General features: G+C 41.5%; 1 protein-coding gene across 1 annotated transcript in view; it reads right to left on the bottom strand.

Annotated features, from left to right (window-relative positions):
* CNTNAP2 (contactin associated protein 2) overlaps nucleotides 1-26,579 on the bottom strand; it is a 1,034,004-nt gene that overhangs the window by 138,534 nt on the left and 868,891 nt on the right. The window contains exon 15 of the mRNA XM_054160987.1: nucleotides 17,597-17,724. Within this exon, the coding sequence (XP_054016962.1) occupies nucleotides 17,597-17,724 (128 nt within the window). The remainder of the gene's footprint in view (nucleotides 1-17,596; nucleotides 17,725-26,579) is intronic.

The following is a 26,579-nucleotide window of genomic DNA, read 5'->3' as shown; positions in this document are numbered from 1 at the left end:
GATTCTTTCCAATAGCCAAATTCTGTTCTGTGATTCTTTCATTCCAATATCCACAAATATTCAATTTGATTATTTAATATCCAATTTAATGATTTAATAACTCATTGAGCATGGTTTTCCTCCCTGACTTTGTCAATACTTTTGTGAGGCACTTGAAATCCTAGTGTCTGCAGTGTCCTGTTGCAAGCAGTTCCCATGCCTACTTGTTATTGCATGATGGAACTAGTTTTGCAGTTACTTCTAACAATGACTGAAAATAAAAAGATGCTTTCATAAAGAGTAGTGTTCATAGTATCACAGAACTGTTGAGGGTAGATCATCGAGAGATCATCAAGTCCAACCACTCACCTAGAGCTCACAATCCCACCACTACTGCTAAGCTACTACCACTAAACCAGGTCCCTCACTCAGCACCACATCCATGCATCTTTTAAATACCTCCAGGGATGGTGACCTGTAGTTAAATTATAGTTTGGGAAATTACAACCTACCTTCCTAAATTTCCTAGTGACATGATGACACTCACCTGGCTTCAAGTTCCCCATATGCTATTGAACTCTGCATCCTACAGAACTGTAAGCCAGCAGCAAGTAAACTTATTTGTATTCAAAAAGCAGCTTCTTAAAATGCTTTGGCAGTGGAAGTGGACTCAATGATCTCTGAAAGTCCCCTCCAACCTCTACAATTCTATTATAATATTTTGGGATCAAAGCTATATCTTGAAAGCACAAAACCACAACTATTGATATTGCTGAAAGTCTAAAAATCTCATAGGATGCATTATCACAGAATCACAGAATCACCATGGTTGGAAGAGACCTCAAAGATCATCAAGTCCAGCCTGTCACCACAGACCTCATGGCTAAACCATGGCACCAAGTGCCACGTCCAATCCCCTCTTGAACACCTCCAGGCATGGTGACTCCACCACCTCCCTGGGCAGCCCATTCCAATGGCTAACTACTCTCTCAGTGAAGAACTTTCTCCTCACCTTGAGCCTAAACTTCCCTTGGTGCAGCTTGAGACTGTGTCCTCTTGTTCTGGTGCTTGTTGCCTGAGAGAAGAGACCAACCCCCTCATTATGATGAATATGTTTTCCATTTCTATCTTACAGTTCCTATTGAACATGAAAGTCTGGTCTGTTTCACAAGGCTTTTGTGTGTGGAGAAAAATAAAAAGACACTTTGCACGATGTGTGATGTAAGTTCATGTACTGGAAACTTTCTCAGCAGAAACAGTAGTTTTTTAGCAGTTTATTTTTTCCACATTAAAATAAAACCTGCCAATTTGCATTCTTCTAAACTGAAAGCCTGGCAATGATTTCCACACCCCCCTCCCCATATATTCACCCATTTCAAACAATACCAATATAGCAGTGAGGCATGGAGAGATTTCCAATTCCACTCAAAAATTTTGATATAAAAATATATAGTATGAATTTGTATTTAAAATATATTACTGAGTGTCAGCAGCTGAAGAAAGGGATTCTGATTGCAAAGGTTCTGTGCACAGCAGGGCTGATAGAGCCATCTCCAGACAGTCTGTCTCGGGTGCCTGAGGAACTGCAAGTTGATTTGATGAGGAAACTGTATCACAGTGTCATAGAATAGTTTGGGTTGGAAGGGGCCCTAAAGATATCTAGTTCCAGCACTCTGCTCTGGGCAGGGATACCCCCTGCTAGACCAGCTTGCCAGACTATGACTCTCCTGCTGAAAACATAGAATCACAGAATTATTTTGTTTGGAAAAGACCTCTAAGGTCATCAAGTCCAACTGTCAACCTAAGACCACCATGGCCATTAAACCATGACACGAGTCCTGAAGGTGACCACTCACACTGTGGCCGAAGCTGAGGACAGGGCAAGCTCTGTCACAACAGTATGAACTCTGTTTTTGAATCACATGAAGCTCTTTCTATCCTCACATTGCTTCCAGCTGTATAATGGTTTTGGTGGGGGAGCTTTTGTTTGGTTGTTTTTTGTTTTTTTTTTTCCTTGTTTTTTTTTTTTTTAACTTTTTTTTTTTGCTTTTTTTTTCTTTCTTTTTTTTTTTTCCCTTTTCTTTCTCTTTTCCTTCTTTTCCATTAGTCAGGGACTTTTAAGTTACTACTGGTTTACTCTTCTGAAAAAAGGAAGAATATTGAAGAAAAAAAATCTACTTTAGACTTAACAGCATTTAAGAACTCTGCTCCAGCTATGCTTTCCTGCATCAATATATGGATCATTTGTGTTTCTGAAGTGCCTTTTTGGCCAACCATTCTCTAACTCTGCCAAGTCTGGTGCTAAAGCATGTCCCTCAGCACCACATTTCTCTGTCTTTTCAACACCTTCAGGGAAGGGGATTCAACCAGCCTATTCCAGAGAACCCACTGAGTGAAGAATTTTCTTCTACTATCCAACCTAAACCTCCCCTGGTGCAACTTGAGGCCATTGAATGCTCTGGGCAAAGGAGATATGAAAATTAATTTACAACACAGGAAATACAAAATGAAAAACAAGAAAGAAAACTCTAAGAGGCCAATGGGGCAAAAAACTAAATGGTTGTGTTTAAGGTACAAATGCAGTTATCACTGTCCCACTTTGATTCAGTAAGTGGACTGGCGGTGCTTTTGTTTAAATTACATTCATTTTGTGCCCCAAGTCAAGTCTGTCTTTTGCCTCTGATCATAACTGGTGAGTGAGCCCTCCCTGTCCTTTCTGTTGTATTTTCTTCTCCTCATCCCACCAAAGTAGGTAGAAGAAGCAAGAGAACATCTGAGTAATGCTTTGTTTCCACCTGGGTGGGCTTAAGCCATGAGAGACCTATGTAAATCCCAAGTTTTTCTAAGAACCAGCTTAGATGGAGGGCAGCTTTTCTATAAATTGCAGCTGCAGGAAGCAGTATAACCAGAAGGTTAAAACCACAAAACCACCTCAACCAACACATACTTAAAAGCTATGCTATTGGAAAGTCAGCAATATCAATTCTAGATTTACACATGGTGAACTTAATCTGTCTAGGGGAGGATGAAATTACTCCTATTTAGTGCTCTTCAGATCAGCTTAATGCTGAGTGCTGGGGCTATGGATGTTTACCATAAAAGCAGAGGGACAAGGGAAAAGATGGTGCTTATTTGCAGGCAGCAGAGCAAACAGCAGGGTTTTGTTTCCATATGCTGCACAAAATTATTAAATGGAACAAAATAACCCAGAAAACACAAGCAAACAAGAGCACACATGCTCAATCCTCAAGCTATTTATAGTGACCTTTCTGAACCCTTTCTGTAACCAAATAAAAGCTATAACATCTCCTAGATGCTACTTCAACTCAGTTTAACCTATGCCTGTGGCTGAGGTAAGGGAGTGGGAGAGGCAGCTACTATGTTTAGCCAACAGAAGTCTGCATCTCTATACTCATAGGTATTCAGACTCCTCCTTTTCTTTGTAGTCCTAAGGTGTCTGTGAAAGTTATAAGGGATGGAGAGGCAGAGTGATCCAGGTTTTTGGAGTTCAGATAGCTGGTGGCTCTGAAATCCTGGCAGCTACCATCCTTTTTATTTATGGGAGCTTTCTGTGGTGACTTCACAATTTGCACAGTTGCAGCTAGATAAAGCTATGAGGTACTCCATTATTCTCTTCAGTTCTTGGGTCTATTTTAGTTCTTTTACTCAAGGTATTTCATAAAATCATGTAATCATTAAGATTAGAAAAAGCCTTTAAGATCATCAGGTCCAACTGTCAAACCAACACCACCATTCCCACTAAACCATGTCCCAGAGTACTGTGCCCATATGTTTTTTAACACCTCCAGGGATGGTGACTCCTCCAGCTCTCTGGGCAGCCTGTTCTAATGCCTGACCACTCTTTCAGTAAAGAAATTTTTCCTAATATCTGATTTAAACCTCCTCAGGTGCATCTTGAGGCAGGGGGGGTTTTGAAAGTCACTAATGAAGGAGACTCCACAATTTCTCTGGGCAGCCTGCTCTAGGGTTCCAGCACTCTCACAGCAAAGAAGTTTTCCATCATGTGTTCCAGTTTGTGTCCATTGTCCCTTGTTCTGTCACTTGAGCACCACTGAAAAGAGTCTGGCCCCATCCTCTTGCCCTCACCCTTTAGCTCTTGCTGAGAAGATCCCCTCTCAGTCTGCTCTTCTCCAGGCTAAACAGCCCGAGGTATCTCAGCCTGTCTTCCTCTGAGGGATGCTCCAGTGCCCTCACTATCTTTGTAGCCCTCAAAACCCCTTTGTAGCCTCTTTGCTATGTCTAAGGATTCAGCACTAGTGTGACCACGAATATAATTGCACTGAGGAACCTTCATGCTCTATATTAGAGTCAGTCCTATGGACTCTAGGCACAGGGAGGGCTACAACTGATAACCCTTTTGTGAACTACATCTTCCTCATCTTATTTCCACCCCCCTGGGTTCTCTCTAAAGCATCCTTGTATATTCCATCAGGCTCCTAACATATGGGATTTTTAAAACTGTGAATTCAGCTTCCACTTTTGTGATAAGCATTAGCAAACTTAACTTGAGCTTAATGGTGTTTTTCATCCAGGAATGGCTATTTGAGTTCCCCTAGGAGCTCTCTATCTATGTTTTCAAAGCTCGTATCTCTTCTGGCTGCCTGCATGTCACACAGTGTTTTCTCTGTTCATTTACAGACCGCTGTGCAAAAAGCAGCCTCTGGAAATGGCTGGTGTGCAGCATCTCACAGTCTGCACATTAGATAACAAAAAGATACCAGTCAGTCTTTTAAAAACTACAGGCAGCCTTTCTGCTTGGCTCTGCTCCTGGCACCAACAATCTGATGCTCTTCAAATTAAAAAGTCAAAGGTCCACAGTGCTATTGGACAGGTATTTCCTGTCACCTATCTGCTTACTCTAAACTGGGTACCACAACAAGGCACCAGTGTAGGGGTTCCACTCCCTGATCCCTGCTGTCTCACCGCAAGGATGGTCTGTGCTCCAAAGCTGCAGGAGAGCTCTTACTCTTCAACTGATTTCCGTGTAGATGATAATTTAATTTTCCATCAAACAGAACAGGGAGTATCTGTATTTGTCCTAGCTATTTCTACCCACAACGTGTGTTTATTCATTACCCACTCAGCTATCTGTCTTTAATTAGTTCCTCAGCTGAGTACTTCAAGCTGTGCTGTGCATGTCTGGAATGTTTCTTGTTTTACTAATGAATTTAATTTTGGGAAGCTCCTTGATCATGGCTCAGTCACTATGAGCTACTGCCTCTTCTGGTGTAAATAAAAGGAAAGAGATGTGGAGGGCCCCCAGCTTGCTCTCATCGTAAGTGATTCTGTTTACTTGCCTAAGTCTCTCCAAGAGTTAGCACAACTAGGAGATCTGGAACATGGTGCCCAGTTCTGGGCTCCCCCATTCAAGAAGGGCAGGGACTTGATGGAGAGGATACAGGAAAAAGGCTACAAAGATGATTAGGAGACTAGAATATCTCTTATGGGGAAAGACTGAGAGAATTGGGCTTTTTAGACTGGAAAAGAGTCACCTGAGGGGGGGATTTCATCAATGAGTATAAATACAGGGCAGGTGTCAGGAGGATGGGACCAGTCATTTTCAATAATGCCCAGTGACAGGACAAGAGGTAATGGGAAGAAACAAAAAAAGGAAGTTCCATCTAAACATGAAGAGGAACTTCTTTAATTTAAAGGTGACAGAGCACTGGATCAGGCTGCCCAGAGAGGTGATGAAGCCTCCATCTCTGGAGATGTTCAAAACCTGCCTGGATGTGTTCCTGCATGACCTTCTTTAGGTGAACCTGCCTTGGCAGGGAGGTTGCTCTAGGTGATCTCTGGATGTTCCTATCAACCCCTATTCTGTGATTCTGTGAGACAGCAGATAGGGAAGAAGATGGAGAGAGAACTCCCCATCCCAAACTACTATTCCTCTAAAGATCTCAACAGAAAGGTCTAGCCTAATCATTCTTTCTCCCATGTGTATTCAATGCAGTCAATGAAGAGCAGAATCCTTGGAGCCCAGGGAAATAAATTCTGTAGGTGGACTATTGAAACATCTCAATGTCATTTACGAATAATTTAGTTTTTTTAATACTGAGCTCAAAGAGTAACAAAAAGGTTTATATGGGTTGAGGCTGACAGTCTTATATGTTACAGTTTGGCTTAATATAAAAAAGTATTTGTTTGAGGCAGGGCACTCTCTTGTCCTATTAAATCAGTAAACAGATATGCAATTTTCTATTGGTTTTGCGCCCTTTTTGATTTGAGGGTTTGCTCATTTGATTTTGGTGTGAATGGAGACTACAAGTCTGAGCCTTGAATCCTTAGCAGTACCTCTGTTGTTAGTTGCAAAGGAATAGAACCATAGAATCATAAAATTGTTTTGGTTGGTAAAAACCTTTAAGATGACCAAGTCCAACCATTATGTGACTGTATATGACTGGTGCTTAAACCACATCCCTCAGCAGCACATTTATGTCTGTTGGCTTCCATATATTCTCCTTCAACATCTGTTAGCTTCCCCGACACATCCTCTGGAAAGTATTTTTAGCATAATGCAAAAGAATTTTATCAACTAAGGGTTAAAAAGAGAAAGCACTACAGTACTGGAAGGTCACACATGTTTATGATTTAAATGTTCAAGCAATCTGTGGATTAAAGCAAATCCTCAACAAATCACTGCTTAATACAATCATAGAACTGCTTCCATTGGAAAAGACCTATAAGATCATCCAACTATCAGTCCAGCTATCAACCTAAGACCACCATGAACACTAGGCCATGTCCTGAATTGCCATGTCCACATGTTTCTTGAACACCTCCAGGTACCAGCTTTGTTGCCTTTCTCTGGACCTACTCCAGAATGTCAGTATCTTTCTGGTAGTGAAGGGCCCCAAACTGAACACAATAGTCAAGGAGCAGCCTTCAGCAGCACCAAGTCCAGGGGGGGATCAATCACTGCCCTGGTCCCGATAGCCACACTATTGCTGATCCAGGCCAGAAAGCCGTTGGCCTTCTTGGCCACCTGGCACATTGCTGGCCCTTGTTCATCTGCCTGCTGATCCACCACCACCAAGTCTTTCCCTACTGCATAGCTTTTCAGCCGCTCTGTCCCAAGTCCAGAGCATTCATGTGGTGGTTGTGACCCAAGTGCAGGACCAAGCACTGGGCCTTGTTGAACGTCACACAACTGACCTCAGCCTACTGATCCAGCAAGTCATATATGTTGGTGACATACTTTCTAACAAAATCTTCTCATTCCCACAAAACACTGAAACTTCTGAAAGAAACTACAAGGTTCATGAAATGTAACTACACTGAGCTGGAAAACCTGACCCTGATTTGGATATTTTAAAAGGCTTTTTTTTGTTCAAAAGCTCTTTAATTATGAAATACAATTAAATACTGATGAAAAGGCTCTTTTGTAAAATGTTGAAAGCCAAAGTCACAATGACATCCTTCCATCAGTGGCAGCTGTGTTTGACAACCCAAGGTGTTCTGTTTCAAATCCCTTCTTACATTTTTCAGTGTTGCTAGGGGAAGTGCTTTTGAGAATTTTCTCATCCTTTGGGAGGGAAAATTAAAACCATTTACTGGGGAAAATCTACCCTCTACTGTGGTTTTGGAATATTCAATTTCCTGGAAGATATCATGCCAACTATGGATCAAGTTTACTTCTGCCTGTGTCTGAAATACAAAGATCTAACAGCAGTTCATAACAATACATTGTTCTGAATTTAACCTTACCATAGCAAACATAAGGTAAGCAACAGTCAAATGAATAGGACACAGATCCATGAACTGTGTTCTGTGGCTAATAATTGATTTACGCCGATTCAGTTACTCAGTTTTCAAAAGCAGAGCTATTTGCTATGAAAAGGTAAAAGTTCCTCCTGCAGGAGCTCATGAAACCAAGAGTAATAATAAACTATAGATACAAGACACACATTGGAAATTGATTAATGAAATTTAAAAAAAGGCTAAAAGAAGATTTTTAAACTGTAAGTCACTACAGACTGCCTCTCTTCCCATAACTGCTTCCTTGAAAGCTGTTCTCATGAAAATATATTGCTCCTCTGTACGAGACCAAATCAGATGTGCAGATGATTCTTCACAAATGAGAGCTGGCACATAAAAATGTTAGAATTTGCTGCTTAACATTGTAAAGCTGAAAGCTTCATGATTCTGCAAGCTTAACTAAGACTTGTGGAGTACAGATTACTGTAAGCTCCTAACACTAAATAGATAGAACTGCTTTAATGTGAAAAGAAAAACCAATTTTGTAAAGGAAAGGATTTTCCACTCATCTCTTTTTGATTGTGTCAGTGCTAATTCCGAGTTAAACCCCTGACTAAAATTATCACCATTTTCATGTTTCTTCTATTTTTGCCTTTAAGAACCAAGTGGGTACCTCACAAAAGATTTTTGGCACAGAGAAGAGGAAGAATGAAGGGGAGTTGAGACCTTTCCTCTGAAACCTGCTCTCTAAATAATGAATTAATGGTAGTTTGCAGGTTGCAGCTTTAGTTTGGAACACGGCATATTCAAATGTAGAAATGGGATAGTGGAAGTTCTTCATGGCATCATCAATGGAAATGGCAGTAAGTAGGCCATGCTTCATATTTCTGTTACCATTTTCTATCTGTTCATCATCACCACCACCATTTGCAAGTTTTTCCATAGAAGACTGAAGTCAGAAAAAAACATTCAAAAAACAGAACCATAGAAGAGACCTCTAAGATCGTCAGGTCTAACCATCAACCTAAGATCACCAAGGCCATTAAACCATGTCTCAAAGGGCCATGTCCACATGCTTCTTGAAAACCTTCTGGGATGGTGACTCCACCACCTCCCTGGGCAGCTTGTTCCAGTGCCTGACCACTCTTTCAGGAAAGAAATTTTTCCTAATAGCCAACCTATATCTCTCCTGGTGCAACTTGAGGCCATTTCCTCTTCTTCTGTCACCTGATAATAGGAAGAAGAGACTAACCCCACCCCATCAGAGAAAGGAAAAGGGAGCTTAATTCTTCACACTACTTCTCTCAAGCTATTGTTATATTTCCTTTTCCTAATTTAGGCTTCTAATCACTTGCCCAAAATGCATAGCTTTTCCACCCTATGTTTATAGGTCCTAAAGCTCTTCCTTTGGGGACCATATCTACACAAAAATCTTGAGCAACCTGCTTGTTTTTAGAGAGATGGATCAGGATACATTCCTTAAACAACTGGTAAGCACTGAGTGGGATGTGATATATACATCAAGTACTGCATGCAACATATATGTATTACATGTGTGTGTGTGTATATATGTGTGTAATAGGACTTGGTGACAGCAGTGTTTGGACAATCTGTCAGAATTCAGCCTCACAATTAAGGGATGGAGAGAGAAGCCTACAAGATGAGACATCGTTCTGAAATACAGCACCTGTGCTTCATAGAATAATAGAATGGTAGGAGTTGAAAGACACCTCTAGAAATATAGTCCAACACCCCTACCAAAGTAAGATCACCTAGGGCAGGTCACACAGGAATGAATCCAGATGGATCTTGAAAATCTCCAGAGAAGGAGAATCAACAGTACCCTCACAGTAAAGAAGTTTTCCCTCATGCTGAGGTGGAACTTCCTGTGTTCCATTTGCATACATTGTCCCTTGTCATATCACAAGACACCAATGAAAAGAGACTGACATCTTCTTCTTGACACCCCCTAAACAGATATTTACATACATTAATAAAATCCCCTCTCAATCTTCTCTGCTTTCAGCCTAAACTGCCCCAGGAGTCTCAGCCTTTCCTCACCATCCTCATTGTCTCTGTTGGACACTCTCTAATATATACCTGTCCCTCTTGAACTGAATCCAGTACTCCAGATGGGGTCTCACTGTAAACACTAATAAAATTCCCTTCTCAGGCTGCTCTTCTCCAGACTAAAGAGCCCCAGGCCGCTCAGACTTAAGTACATGGTTATAGAATATATACCTTACCTTCCTTTTTATTCAACCATTGGACAGAAGAAGTCCAGCCATTTAAAAATCTTCTATTAACAATAATTGGAGTTAACTTGGTTTGATGGTACAGGGATCAATGGTGCAAACATAATGAGCATCAAGGGTCTCCAACTTCTCCTTCTTGATCAGTTTCTCCATCCTGGTGGCTGGGCATTTCTTAGTGTAACTGAGTTACTTGATGTTGAGTGCCAGGTGGTGAGTGCTGCAAGGTTAGATGAGCGCCTTTGTAACTGGATATCTTCCTTCCTGCTGCCACTCACTTACCCATGTCTAAATGAGACTGTATTTGCATAACTTGCACAGAGTGATGAACAAGACTGACCTCACTGTACCTCACCTTCAATCATTTTTCGCTTTTTTCAGTTCTCTCTGCTTTTAAAATGTCACTCAGCACTGCAGGAATACACAGGCCAGAAGTATTAAAGTGAGAAAGAGTTCCACCTAATAAATTAATATTGAGAATGTCCTCCATTTTATACCTTATTTCTGAGATTATTCATTTTTTTTGGGTGAAACTTGAAGGTGACCACCAATTTGTGCCTATAATTGACAGGATTTCAGAAACTTCTCACTCCCCAGTTCAGTCTCAGGTTCTCCTGGTCCCTGACATCTTCTCATCACTTCTCCATACACTGTGGTAATTGATTCATCAATTCATTCCTGGATTTTGTACCCTGCACAATTGCTTTTCTCACTTTGCTATAGTTGAGTGGTGAAACACTGCTATGCATTACGATCCCATAGATGGGAAAATGTTTGAAATGATAATTAAAGCATAACTTTAACGGGATCTGAGTTTAATACGAACAGCTACTGTATGCCATCTATCAGATTAATGACTCTGCTTAAATTCCCTAGGAATTCAGAGACAATACATTACGTGAAATGCTTCAGATACTCCTTTCTTTGCATTAAAGAAGATAAAATTAACCTGTAATATAATCATGCTGATGAGAGGAATTTGAATAAAATTAGCTCTTAATTGCATTTGAATTCTACATCTCGGGAACATAAAGCTCAGAACTCCCCTGTGGAGTTTCACTATCTTTTTTTCTTTTACGATCAGTTGGAGAATTGATTGTGGGCATTGATTGTCATGTGTTTTCATTACTTCAGCAAATACATAAGGAGAGTGAAATTTATGAGTGCTTTGAAATTTGAAGGAACTGCCTTCTGTAGTTTACACCAACATACCCATCTAGGTAGAACTGAATGCACATGTGAATTAATTAACAGTAGGTAGGTTGATTCCTGTCTTCAACCAGGTAAAATGTCTCTGTAATCATCTGGTTTACACTTCATGAAGAATCTGGGAAGTGTGGAACTGTAACTTATGGAATTGTGTTATTTCTCATGCCTGTATTCAATATGTGTGTACAATGGATGTAACTTGCATTTTAGATGACAAGAAAGAGCACACAGGAGGAGGAACCAGCAGGAAAGTGTACAAAGATGTCCCAGGTTTGGCTAGGATGGGGTTAAATTTCCCAGAACGCTGCGGGAGGTGGTGACCAGGATAGCCAAATTAACCAGCCAATGGGGTATTCCACACCATACTTATATCATACTTGCTATATAAGGGGGGAGATTGCCAAGGGAAGTGCATGGAGGTCAACCAGGTGGTGGATTTCAGGTGGTGAGCATTGTATAAATTTTATAAAGTTTCATTAGCACTGTTGTCATTCCTGCTATTTCTTCTCTTTTTCTGTTATTCTATTAAGCTCCTCTTATCTCAACCCATAATGTTTTACCTTTTCCTCTTGATTCTCCTTCCCATCCCATCAGAGCGGGGAGTGAGGGAGAAGTGAGGAAGCAGTTGTGTGAAGCTCAGTTGAAAGGTGGGCCTGGACCACAACAGCAGGCATGGATTAAATGTATTTCCCCTCAGAAGAGATCCTCAGAGCATACTGCTTTCCTTAAATCCTTTAGTAAAAGTCTCCAGCAATGTAAAGTGCATCCAGAATGAAAATACACACTACATGAGAGTGTAATCTAGAATATGGGGTGCATTAAGAAGATTTAGAGCAGCAGGTCAAGGGAGGTTTTCCTTTCCCTCTACTCTGCCCTAGTGAGGCTGCACCTGGAATATTGTGTCCAGTTTTGGACTCCCCAGTTCAAGGGACACAGGAAACTTCTGAAGAGAGACCAACAGAGGCTACAAAGAATCGGAGGGGACTGGAGCATCTCTGTGAGGAGGAGAGCTTGAGAGCCTTGGGGCTGTTTAGCCTGGAGAAGAGAAGGCTGAGAGGGGATTTTCTGAATGATGATCAAGAGCATTGAGTGGGGGCAAGAGAACAGGACCAGATTCTTTCTAGTGCTGGCCAGTGACAGGACAAAGGGCAGTGGGCACAAACCATAACAGAGGAAGTTCCACTTGAACTTAAAGGAAAACTTTCCTGTGTGTGTGCTGGAGCCGGCTGCCCACAGAGTTTGTGGAATCTCTTTCTCTGGAGATACTCCAACCCCACCTGGACAGTGCAGTCCTGTGCAACCAGCTGTGGGTGACCCTGCTTTAGCAGAACCATTAGACTAGCTGATCTTCAGAGGTGCTTTCCAACTCCTACCATGCTGGGATTCTGTGACTGGAAATTTCTAGAAGAAAGTACAAGAGTAAATAAAAAAATAGTATTTAGAAGGAAAATAAACAAAGCATCAAGTCCTGAAACTCCTTGATGAGCCAAGGTCAAAGTCCTTCAATAAAAGAACAGAAGGTATATTTCCCCTGAGAACACACAGGTACAGTCACAGGGACATGTGCAGAAACAAAAGCAATGCACTGATGTAATAATCAAGTTTTGACCTGCTCCTGAATTTCAGTCATTGTGAAGGAGACATTTTTATCTGTCACTGCAGATCCTACATTAACAGTGCTGATAGTGGTCTTCACAAAAACCTAGCTTAGATAGAAGCACAGTCAATGCAACTGCTTCCTCCTCCACATTTTGAAGATTAAAGATAATAGAAGTAAAACACACGCAAAAAAAAATGATTCACAGCTCAGAAATCGAAGTCTTACTGGGAGGGTAAAAACAGTACACTGGAGGAGATGGAAAACCCATAAATCTCAGCTGTGTAAAAACATCTCCCCCTTAAATTCTGTCTGTGCTACAGCAGAAATGGGACTAGAGGAAAACAGACTCAAGGATAAAGGCAAATCTAGAGCACAAGTGAGTGTGTTCCCCTCTGGGCTTGTGAAGAGCAGACTTGAATCCAAATCCTTGGAAGTCCTTGGGAAAAGGATATTCTTAGCAGGTTACAAATACAGGAGCTTTAAGAACATCCATACTTTCCTAAGGGGAATGATAAGAAAGTCACAAAAAAGTGCCAAAAGTTACAAAAGTAACTTTGCCTCACTATGATTATTGATGAAATAACTTGTATCTCTCACATTCTGTATAGCACTCACTAGAAGAAAGACACTGAGATGCTGAAGCAGTTATAGAGAAGGGCAACAAAGCTGGTGAAGGGTCTGGAGAACAGGTCTGGTGAGGAACAGATGAAGGAACTGGGGTTGTTCAGTCTGGTGTAGAAGAGGCTGAGGGAAGACCTCATTTACCTCTACAACACCCTGAAAGGAAGCTGTACTGAAGTGGATATTGGTCTCTTCTCCCAAGGAACTAATGATAGGCGGAGAGAAAATGGCCTCACGCTGCACCAGGGGAAGTTTAGGTTGGATAATAGGAAAAAATGTCTTGACTGAAAGAGTGGTCAAACATTGGAACAGGTTGCCCAGGGAGGTGGTGGAGTCATCATCCCTGGAAGCATTCAAAACCGTTTAGACACAGCACTTCAAGACATGCTTTAATGACCATTGGTGGTTGGACTTGATGACCTTACAGGGCTTTGCCAACCAAAATGAGTCTATGATTCACATGACAGTGTCAAGGAATGATAGGTTTGCTTTAAGTCTGGGAAGACTTGACATTTGCTCAAGATCTTTGCTTGATCTTTGGATAGAACACAATGACAAAATCCCCACTGAATCCATATTCTGGCTATACACCTGCTCCACAAAATTGGCTAATCTTGTGCTCCTGATAGGTCACTATGTAAAAAAATCACAACACATTTAGAAGCTTTCCTCCACACTAAAATAGCAAATGGAAAAGAGACATCCTGGATGTTTTATCCAAAGTACAAGACAGGCCTCAGGGAAGGTTTATGGGTTTTTGCCACTATGATCAGAGGAGTCTTAGTCATTCTGGCAGAACACAGCAGCTTAAGGAGATTTTTAGAGGGGTAATAAAGTTCCTTTTTGCTGACTACTTTTCAGGATGCAAATAGTGTTTTGTGAGGTGCAGTTAAACATGAAAAATACTTCTGGCATACAAAGACAAATAATCATGCATGGACAAGTTTTCTGATTTTACTCCAACAATAGTCACCATCCAAGCTCACCCAGAGAAGCCTTAATCAGGTCATAAATCAGGGGAACAGAAAATTGCAATTGTCATTTGTGGGACCAAAATAAAATCTATATTTCAGAAAGAAGAACGTAATGATTTTTTTTTATCATAGGAGAACAATTACAGTTCTGCTCTGTGTACTACATTCCTTACTTCATATCAAACAAATGACGTTGGGATGAATGATTTTCAGATTTATTTTGGTCAGTCAATAGGGTAGGAATGGTTAATTGCTGTGACCCCAATTGGTTAATTGATATGTTAAGAATTTGATGGGTAAGGGAGAACAAAATTGCTGGTAGACAGAGCATCTTTCCTCTCTAATCCTCCTTGCCCTCAAGCAGCAAGCTTTCAGCTGTCTGTCCTTATGGACTTCAAAGACCAGAAGCTCTGGTCACAGTTGTCACAGTATTGCCAGGTTCTGCAACCACAATGAGAAATCTTTCCAAACAGGTACATTTCTATTTTACTGTTTGGTCCCTCTTATCTTTTTGACCTTCCTTCCACACCAACTAAAAAAGTCTGTGTTCCTCTGCCAGTCTTCATACCTCTAATTGAATTTTATTTACCACCTTCAAAACAATACAAGAATAACTACATGGAATCATGGAATCATTTTGGGTGGTAAAGACCTTTAAGATTAAGTCCAACCATTATATAACTACCAAGACTGGTGCTAAATCATGTCTCTGAGCACCACATCTCTGCCTCTTTGAAATACCTCCATGGATGGGGATTCAACCACCTCCCTCTGCAGAGGCTGTTCCAGTATTGAGAACACTTTCAATCAAGAAGTTTCTTCTAATGCCCCTTGGTGCAATTGGAGACTGCTTCCTCTCACCCTATCACTTGTTACTCAGGAGAAGAACCCAACATCCACCTTTCTCCAATCTCCTTCTGGGGAGAAAGCTCACAGAAGGTTTCCCCTCAGCCTCCTTTTCTCCAGACTAAACAACCCCAGTTCCCTCAGTCATACCCCTTGAAACCTGTTCTCCAGGCCCTTCACCATCTTCATTGCCCTTCTCTGGACTCTCTCCAGCACCTTGATGTCTAATTTTTTGTAGTGAGGGCCCCAAAACTGAAGAAAGATGCTATCCATTTTTTCTTAGTCATCAGCTGTAAGACCCTATCACAAACACATTTGTCCAACATAGCTGATAAAGAAACACAAACTGACCTCTGATTAGTCACACAACATATATCACAAGCATCAAATAGGTGATGTGAAAGTTTGCAATATCCCATGATATTTCTTTCTGCTCCTCAGGCATCAGATTCGTTAACAAAAGTTGGAAGGATTACTTGTGCAGCCCAGAAATACACCAAACAGAAAAGGAGGCCAAACACATTCAGTTGTATCATTGAGCCTGGCATTTTGAGGCTAGGCTGGCCACTACACGAATGACAGAGGCTTTCTATGAATCAACAGGATCACAGAATAGTAGTGGTTGGACGGGGCCTCTGAAGATCATTGAGTCCAACTTCCTGGCCAGAGCTCACCTAAAGCAGATCACACAGGAACATGGCCAGGTGTCTCTCCAGAGATGGAGATTCCACCACCTTTCTGGGCAGCCTGTTCCAGTGCTCTGCCACCCTCAAAGCAAAGAAGTTTCTTCTCACATTTAGATGGATCTTCCTACATTCAAATTACATTACCTCTTGTCCTGTCACCGGGAACCTCTAAGAAGAGTCTGTCCCCATCTTTCTGACACCTACTCCTTAGATATTGGTAAGTATTAATAAAATGATACTGACTGATACTATGATACTATGAAATGCCATCTCAGCTTCCCAGAGGGAACTCCAAGGGAATAAGGGAGAGAGACTGATAGATTGGGAAAGAAACTAAACCATCTGAGATGGAAATAATAACAATAAAGTAAGAACTGAAGCAGTACCAAACCTAGTCCTTCAACAATTATGTGACCATCACTACTGATGCTATGGTAAAAGTTCCAGGCTTCACTCACCAGGAGACAGGAACCAGATTCAGGAGCTGGATTCAGGAACACACAGATCAGGATCAAAGGCACAAAGGACAGCATCATTCTCAGGACTGGTCAGCCTACCAGCCACTGAAGAAGAGGCCTGACCCTGGCAATTCCTCACTTTTATACCCAATATGGCATCCATGGGAGGGAATCCCTAGTTGGGATTATGTCTTTGGTGGTGAATTTCACCTTCTCAGATATAAAAGAGATAAAAAGAAGAATACAATCCTCCTTACTGCATCCCAGCTTATTTTCTGTTGGGAGCATTATCCATTGTATTTATACACTCTCTCACCTACTGATCAAACTGAATAATGTACACCTCAGAACCCCAGAATTTTGGGTTGGGAGGGGTTGGAAATAGTCTAACCCTCCTGCTATAAAAAGGTCACCTACAGCAATTTGCCCAAGATCATGCTGAGGTGGATTTTGAAAGTTTCCAGAGAAGGAGACTTCAAAATCTCCCTGGGCAGCCTGCTCCAGAGCTCCAGCACCCTCACAGCAAAGGAATTTTTCCTCATGTTCAGGTGGAACCTCCAGGGTTCGAGTTTGTGTCCATTGCCCCTTGTCCTATCACTGGGCACCACTGAAAAGAGTCCTTCTGCCCCCTGCCCTTTAGCTACTGATCAGCATTGAGAAGATCCTCTCCCAGAATTCTCTTCTCCAGGCTCAACAATCCAAAGACTCTCAGCCTCTTGTCCTCACACAGATGCTCCAGTCTGCTATTAGCACTCAGCCTGCAAATTGGACTACTACCAAAAGCTGCCCCCTTAATCCTGTTGGAGGTTAATGCTTGATAACCATTTTGTCAAACACCACACACCTGTAAGCAGAGTCTATGGCACTAAGTTTTGTCCCCATGCTACTATTTGTATTCTACAAACAGTTTGCAGTGGCATGCACAGCAGTGGTAATGATAAGAGAACTCAGCAGCAGCACAGATGTTGAGAGACATTCTTATGCAATCTGGATTGCTGCTTATATCAACAGAAACACAGTGGAATAATCAAAGTTGCCACATTCACCATAAAATACAGACAAATATTGATATTTGCAATGTGAAGATGAGCCACTATACACCAGCTCAAATCACACCATGCTTTCACAGAATAAAAGCCTCTGAGGAAACAGACACTTCTCCAAGTTTGTATGAGGTGTCTACAAAGATACCAAATTCCACTTCAGGTTGCTTTCCACACGTGTGTAAGTGTAAGAAAACCAGCTAACTTACGATCTCCTTGACAGCGCACAGGACCCACAGAGATCTTGGCTTCCGATCCAGGCCGGTCAACGTCTCCAACCACGACTTGACTCACTGGTAGGTGCTCTTTGTATGTTAACATCCCAGTGTCTTTTCTCCTGAATTACACAGAGAGAAAAAGAAAGTAATTGCGAAATATATTAAAACTACTTCCTTGATCATCACTGTTCAATTGTTTCCTTGACCATTACTGTTCAACGAACTAAGCACCAATAGAATAGGTGCGCACCAGTTGCACCAGTACAGTGTCCCTACAAACCTGTCTGAAACAACACCAGTTTGAGCAGTACTGGAAACCAGATGGGTAGCAGCTGCTGCCACCAAGGAATGCATTCAAGAGTAGCAGTTGACTTTGTGGCCAGTCCTGGACTCAGCTGGGTTTGTCTGGGTTTTCCTGCTTTCCAGACTGACCAGCTCCATACTAGTGGGTTAACAAGTTGCTGTTGATCTCCTTGGTGATGTCTTCTGGGAGGGTTAAAAATATCCTAATGCTTCCTAGAAGAGTCTCCTTTTTGCTCTAGTTGCTACCAGTTATTATTCTAATAATGAGGCCTCTGCATACTAAGGAAATAGAACTTGTATAGTTACCATTCTTAGTGTTATATTAAAAAAGATATATTAAGCCCCAATTATCTGAAAAGGCTTGTCATCTTAGTTCTGTTTTACCAAACTGGTTTCTGGAGAACAGGTTTTGTGAGGCAACTGGGGTTATTTAGTCCGGAAAAAAAGGAGCCTGAAGGCAGACCTTCTCACTTTGCAACTCCCTGAAAGGAAGTTGGAGTGAGGTGGGGGTTGGTCTCTACTCTCAGGTAACAAGGGACCTTGTAAGGTTTGTGCCTGTTACCTCTTGCCCTGTCACTGGGCACCACTGAGAAAAAAAAAAAAAAAAGGCCCCCTACCCTTTAAGTATTGATAAGCACTACAAGAGTTGATCATATAATCAGTCAGGGTTGGAAGGGACCACAAGGATTATCTAGTTCCAACCCCCTGCCATGGGCAGGGACACCCCACACTAGATCAGGCTGGCCAGAGCCTCACCCAGCCTGGGCTTAAACACCTCCAGGGACGGGGCCTCAACCACCTCCCTGGACAACCCATTCCAGGGCTTCACCACTCTCATGGTGAAGAACTGCCTCCTCACATCCAGCCTGAATCTCCCCACTTCCAGCTTCATTCCATTCCCCCTAGTCCTATCACTACCTGATATCCTGAGAAGTCCCTCCCCAGCCTTCTTGCAGGCCCCCTTCAGATACTGGAAGGCCACAATTAGGTCACCCCTGAGCCTTCTGATCTTGATAAGATCCCACCTCAGAATTCTCTCCAGGCTAAACAGCCTTTCTTCATAGGAGAGATGTTCTAGTCCCCTCACTATCTATGTTGCCCATTGCTGTACTTTCTCCAGTAGTTCCCTGTCCTTGAACTGGGAGGTTGGAATTTGACCCAGTATTCCAGATGAGGCCTCACCAGGGCAGAGCAGAGGGGGAGGAAAACCTTTCTTGACCTGCTGGTCACGCCCTTCATGATGCACCCCAGGATTCCATTGACCTTCCTGGCCATAAGGGCACGTTGCAAGCTCACAGTCATCCTGTTATCCACCAGGACTTCCAGGTCTTTTTCAACAGAGCTGCTTTCCTCTGGTAGTATGTAGCTATACCTGATGATATGTTGGTGAGGCTGTTGCAGGGGACTACTGGAAAGGAAGGACCAGGGAGAGAAGTAACCCTCACAGGCTGCTTCTGTGGATTGAGCTATTTTGTAACACCTCAATTCTCATCCACAGATTGCAATGCCCTTTTACAAAAGCATCCATGAGACCCACTCCCTTCTAATAGAGGGTAAATGTAGGTCATCACTTGGCTTTTTCTGTGGTTTTCCTCTGAGACTGCCTTTCTCTGCTGATTGTTACTCTTTCAAAGAATGCTTTAAAGGTGGATGTGAGTATATAAAATAAAGAATTTTTCAAAGAGTGGTAAAAAGAAAACTATTGCCATATCTCTTCATTCCTTCCCCTCTCACAAAAAGAACCAATATATCAGCTCCAAATAAGGATGCCAAAGGGTAGCCCTTTTCCAGTCAACAATAGCTTGAACTTCCTTTGAAGGAAACAAAAGGGAGCAGTAACAATTTAAGGATGTTGCCATGATAATAAAGCCAAATGTTACGAGTTCTTTTCAGCAACAGTTCTGTTTTCTGATAATTATAGAATCACAGAATGATTTTGATTGGAAAAGACCTTTAAGATCATCAAGTCCAACCATTCTCTAACTCCATCAAGGCTGGTACTAAACTGTGTCCCTCAGCACCACATCTCTGCTTCTTCAAAACACCTCCAGGGATAGTGAATCAACCACCCCCCTGGAGAGCCTGTTCCAGTCTCTAACAACCCTTTCAGTCAAGAATTTTCTTCCAATATCCAACCTAAACCTCCACTGGTGAAACCTGAAGCCATTTCCTCAAGTCCTATCACTTACCAGGGAGCAGAGAACGACAACCACATGGCTTCAGCTTCCTCTTGGGGAGTTATAGGCAGTAAGTTTGCCCCTCAGCCTTCTCTTCTTCAGAAAACAATCCCAGACCCCTCAGCCACTTCTCACCAAACCTGTTCTCCAGACCCTTCAGCAGTTTCATGGCCTTTCTCTGGACATGCTCCAGCACCTTGGTGTCTTTCTTGGTATGATGGTCCCCAAACTTAGCCTGGTACTCAAGGTGTTGGTAGCCTCACTATAGGGAAAGAATCACTTCCCTGGTCCTGCTGGCACGCTATTCCAGTTCCAGGCCAGGATGCTCTTGGCCTTCTTGGCTCACGATCAGCTGTCTGTCAACCAGCACCACCAAGTCTTTCTGGTTGCTTACTTGTATCATTATTTCAGGAATACATTCTCCCATGCACAGAAACTACTGAGGCCTGAGATTGCTGGACTAAGAGAGAAGTGTGTTGTTTTCTCTCCAGCAAAACCTGCACTGTTCATTTGTTCTTAATAAAGAGAAATAATGACAGCTTTTGACCCATGTGTGAACCAAAAAGAGAAATACACTGAGTGGCTCTGTTATGCTTTTCTAAGGTACTTGTAGCTCCTATGGACATACTAAACAGCACTGACAAAGTCAAAGAAATTATAAACCAAAGACTGATTATAATGCTTGACTTTGTACTACATACTTAGAAATAATCACAGCTGGAACACTCAGTTCCTGCAAGTGATGATGCTTCTGCCAGTATTTAAAGACTTTGCATATTAAGAGGGTGGAGAAAGTCTCTGAAGTTCTTCCCCACCAAAGAAAATCCCCTTAAGAGAATAAAGATTGAATTCAGAGTGTGTCATATTCCTATTAATAGTCAAATGGGAGATGAATGAATCTGATCAAATCCTGTAATTATTACCAGGAGATATTGATGAAATCTCAGCGTAATTTTCTATTCCTAATTTCTTTTCCTATATATAATGGTCTGCAGAGTGCTTCAGGGTGCCTTTGAATGAAAGCAGCAGATATTAGTGTAAGATGTATCATTGTTTTGATTATGATCTTCTACTTACTCCTTATAAGCACTCTGTGGTATGGAAAAAAGAAATGCATTATGCATCTATCAGCAAATGACATAGTCAAAGCAAATGATAAGATTCTGTATTGCTATTAATTTGTTTATATAATGATTTCATACCACCAGACTTCTGTTGCTGGAGTAATTTATTTTCCCCAGTTTTGTTAGACAACCCTTAAATATCAGTCCAGTCCTATGCAGAAAAACGCATAAAGAATGTTCTACTAGTAGGAAAAGAATTATTTTTATGAGACATGCTTACATGAGCTGAGGAACTGGAATTGCTTTGAGAATACAAATAAAGCACTACTGGAATGAAACCACAGCGTTGAACACATACAATTTAATTAATAGCAGTGGTTGAAAGAATATAAACTCCCAAGTATGCAATGACCTATTTCACACAACAGTCATCTTTTACTTTGCAAGCACCTCTTTTTTAACCCCTAAATTTCGTAGAACCATATGATCACTGTGGTTGGAAAAGACCTTCAAGATCATTGAGTCCAGCCAATCTTGAACTCTGTCAAGTCTGGTACTAACCCATGTCCCTCAGTACCACATCTCTGCCTCTTTTCAACACCTCCAGGGACGGGGATTTAACCACCTACCCAGGAAGACTGTTCCAGTGTTTGGCAACCCCTTCAGTCAGGAAGTTTCTTCTAATATTCAGCCTAAACTTGCAGCTTGCAGCTGTTTGCTCATCCTATCACTTATTACTAGGGAGAAGAGAGCAACACCCATCTCCCTCCAACCTCCAGCATCTGTTTGCGTAAGGCATAAAGCAGTTCAGCCCAACTACTATCTGTGAATTAATGTCTGTAAACAACATTGTGAAGGGTACAGACATGCCAAGCACTAGTATTTTCACCCTACTAAAAATATGTGGCTAGAATTTGTATATGTATATTTATTAGAACTGCTAAGAAGAGTTAATATTAGCGACAGTTTAACAAACAATCCCATTTTGGCAGCAGCCTTAATAATCTGGAAGCAAGTTATTTAGAAATAGGCAAACTCTAATTAACAGGATTAAAACCAAGGCAAACAAAAGCTAGGATTAAAGCAGAACTAGCTAACTTTGGAAAGCTTTTGATAAACATGTAGTTGTTGTGGTTTGTTTTTTTTTAATGTACATGACATGCAGCACAAAAGCCCTACTTTTAGATTCACCCCATTCTCAGGGCTCTGCCACGCTTGGGAACTGTGAATTACCAACAAGATACCACAGGCTGAAAATTATGGAATCACAGAATCATAGAATGGTTTGGGCTGGAAGGGACCTTAAAGACCATCTAGTTCCAATCCCTCCAGCCATGGGAGGGGATGCCTTGTACTAGATGCAACCGCTCAAGGCCTTGACCAACCTGGCTTCAGACACTTCCAGAAGGGAGGCATCCACAACCTGCCTGGGCAAATATTTATTTCCACTGCAATTTGCTCTTTTAAGAGATTCATACAGATCTCTTCTCCCTTTCCCATATCTTGTCACCTCAGATACTCTCACAGGTGAAGCTGCAGCTAATGACTCACCCTTGATTAGGAGTATTATGGAAAATGTCTCATTACTGTACAGGGTCTTAAAGATGAAAGTCATAGATGAAGGGTTTTTTTCCATGGACTGAGATCCTACAAAATCTGTTATCATAGTCCTAACAGCAGAAGTTTGAAGATTGACCTTAAGGCAGTTCAGCATCTTCCATAGCCACAAATATTTAGCAACATCCACTTCTTTACAACACATCTGGTGGTTTGGTTTGGTAAGCTCAGCCCTACATGATGGTAAAACTGTCAGTTGTGGGCAAACAAGGGTTTGCAAGAGGTTTGATTGAGTGGAAAACGCAAAACAAATCCACAACAACAACAAAACAGAACAAGGAAGCAGTCTGGATTTTGGGTTTTGGTTTTGAGAGCACTCATCTCCTGAAAATCTAATCCCAGCATCCAAATTGCTAACATAAACAAGTCCATCCTTTGACATCTCTTACTAAAGACAAACGATTCCACAGATGTGAGGCTGATGGTGCATCAGACATAAGTTATGTTTGTTCAGAGGTGATAAAAGATTGACTAGAGTAGATTAACTTAACACACAAACATCACATTCACAAATAATGCCACCAGAATGATGAGCAATTTTAAAATACCTTCAGTGACATGAACTGTACAAAACCAAAACAAAACCAGCCTGCAATTTGTGTTTAGCACAAGTTACTTAGTTAAGCTACTTTCAGGAACTTCAAACCTTCTTTGAAGAAGAAAGCAGTTTAATTTAGCCAAGAAAACACATGTTTAATTCACACTTTTTTTCTTGGCAATCAGACTTAGATCTTGTTTCTCACTTCACACACTCTATTCCTCCTCTGAACTTCAAGGTGAAAAAAACCTCTAAAATTACATTAGAAAATAAATTTGCTCCTGTGGACACCTCTCAAACCTTATAATCCCATACCACCAACCCTCTTAATTAAATGCAGGTTAATTTGGATCATTTGAAATATCCTCATGAGGATGATATGTTTTAATAGTGACTGGAAAATGAATATTTCAGAAGATACACAAGATACAATTAAAAAAAAAAAAAAAAAAAAGCTGATAAAATGTCCACAAAAAGAAAGAAAAAAAGAAGTTACTAACAACTTGATTAAAACACCATGAGTCTTCCAAAGACAGTGTCTAAGCATTTTCCAGTATGACTAGGCATGTGGGAATGAGTTGAACAATTCAAGATGCCTGATGCTGAATTTGTATCACGTCAGTAGCTTGCAGTTTTCTATCCAACCAACTATGCACAAGCCTTTGGATCAAAGTCCTATCACACCATCAGACCAAATGTGCTCCTGGCAGGATTTTTAAGGCACAAGGATCTGTATTGGAAGAAATATTAAAAACCTCAGAGCAGCAGTTCAGAGGCTTAATTTCTTGGAGTTCTTGACAACTTTGACAGTTTTATTTCATATGACTGAAAGAGCTAAATAAAAATAACTGAGTATGGCAGGACAAAATAACAGATAGCCACAGTTAATGTTGACTTCAGCCTCTATATGCCTGTTGGGTTCAATAATGTACTGAAACACGTAACTTAGCGTTGAATTGGGTCCAGAACACCTCATGAGGTATGAGACTTAACTGCACCTCAAAAATGTCAGTAAACCCCAAATGCATAAACACCCACCAGTGCTCTTACACTTTCACTGGCACTTACTGTTCATCCTTATATCACAACTATGCATACACCATACTGAAACAAATCTATGCTTTACATAAAGGTACCATGGGGAACATAATGGCGCTGGGATTTAGTTCACCTCTTCAGTTGCTTGTCTAGCTATGACACTAAATATACTGGGGAAAACATCTAGGTTGTTCACATCTTGGAACACAGTGCTTGAGCTGGGAACCTCACGAAATCTCTTTCATAAATATGCCAAGTATGTCCAAAGAAGAGCAACAAAGCTGGTGAAGGGTCTGGAGCCCAAGTCTTGTGAGGAGTGGCTGAGGGCACTGTGCTTGTTTAGCCTGCAGAAGAGGAGGCTGCGGGGAGACCTTCCTGCTCTCTACAACTCCTTGAAAGGGGGTTGAAAGGAGTTAGGGATTGGTTTAATTTCCCAGGTAACAAGTGATAAGACGAGAGGAAATAGCCCAGAGTTGCATCAGGGAAGGCAGTGCCGAGTTAACAGTTGCACAACATGGTCATAGAATCATAGAATTGTTTGGGTTGGAAAAGACCTCTAAGATCATCCAGTCTAGCCATCAACCTAAGACCACCATGGCCATTACACTATGTCTTCCAGTGCCGTGTCCACACGTTTCTTGAACATCTACAGGGACAGTGACTCCACCACCTCCCTGGGCAGCCTCTTCCAGCTCCTGACCACTCTTTCAGGAAAGAAAAATTTCCTAATATCCTAAACCTCTTCTGGCAAAATTTCAGGCCATTTCCATTCATTCTGTCAACTGATATTTGGGAGAAGAGACCAACCCCTACCTCACTCCAACATCCTTTCAGGGAGTTGTAGAGAGTGAGAAGGTCTCTCCTCAGCCTCCTTTTCTCCAGACTAAATACCCATTCCCTCAGACACTCCTCACAAGACCTGTTCTCCAGACCCTTTAGCAGCTTTGTTGCCTGCATTGGGACCCTTCTAGCCTTACTCCTAGGTGTCTGCAAAACAGAGATTGTTAAAAAGCATAAATCTGCCTTATATGAAAAATGTTGTATTCATTTATGTTGGATTCTTCTTCGTGTAAAAAATCCTTATCCTACTTCTGTATCACAGGTAACATTTTGGAAAACACAGAAAAATAACAACTACTTGTTAGACATCATAAAGAAAATGAGTATAGCAGCATCCTCCTCAATAGTAAACTATGTAAGTAATCAATAAAGACAGAAAAGATGGGAAAGGAAGTAATATCATATTCTATTAAAAGTGAAATCCAAAGGAAGTTATTAATTTCCTTTCATGAAGGCCCCAAGCACATCTGTACTGATTTTTAAGAAAATGTAGGTATTTGAGCCTAATTTTCAGTAAGCTATTTCTGACTGACCTCAACTTTTGACAACCACAACATCCCATTTTCTCTGTGTAGAATCAGTTCTCATTCATTGAATGCTGTATTTCTATGATATTGCACACAATCTGCTCATTAGAATCACAGAATCATTTTGTCTGGAAAAGACCTTTAATATCATCAAGTCCATTCACTATCCAACTCTACAGCTTAGTTTCCTCAATGACCTCCTCAGTTTTCACCTCAGAGTTAAGCAAGTCAATGTTTATTTCAAACCACTTTGTGTGGTTGTTTTTTTAAAAAGATGACAGTGTTTCCTGTTTATCCCTTAGATATATTCTGCATCACAGAAACACAGAATGTTGTTTGGGGGTTGGAAGGGACCTCTGGAGATCATCAAGTCCAACCCTGCTGCTAAAGCAGAGTCACCCACAGCAGGTTTCCTAGGAGGGTTTGGAATCCTTCCACAGAAAGAGACTCCACAATCTCTCTGGACAACCTGCTCGAGAGCTCTGGCACCCTCACAGAAAAGAAGTTTTCCCTCCTCTTTCAGTGACACTTTGCAGGTTCCAGCTTGTGCCCATTGCTCCTTGTCCTGTCACTGGGCACCACTGAAAACATCCCAGCCCTATCCTCTTGCCCTCCACCCTTTAGCTATTGATCTGCACTGAGGAGATGCCCTCAGGCTGCTCTTTTCCAGGCAACAAATTACCTTGACCCTAACTTACAGAGTCTGCATTGCATACTCACACATCTCTTACAAGCTTTGTTGGATCCCTTTTCCTGAGTTTATTAATTTCCATCACAAGAGTACTCTGTAGGTGAACAGAGGGAAGACAAACAGCTGGAGAATGGGGTTGGGTTGTGGCTGGGACCAAATGTCTCACTGTGACTAATTAC

Source organism: Dryobates pubescens, chromosome 4 (assembly GCF_014839835.1).
Source record: "Dryobates pubescens isolate bDryPub1 chromosome 4, bDryPub1.pri, whole genome shotgun sequence".
Classification (NCBI taxonomy): domain Eukaryota; kingdom Metazoa; phylum Chordata; class Aves; order Piciformes; family Picidae; genus Dryobates; species Dryobates pubescens.
Note: the sequence above shows the minus strand (reverse complement) of the source record. Positions and strands in the feature narration are given on the sequence as shown.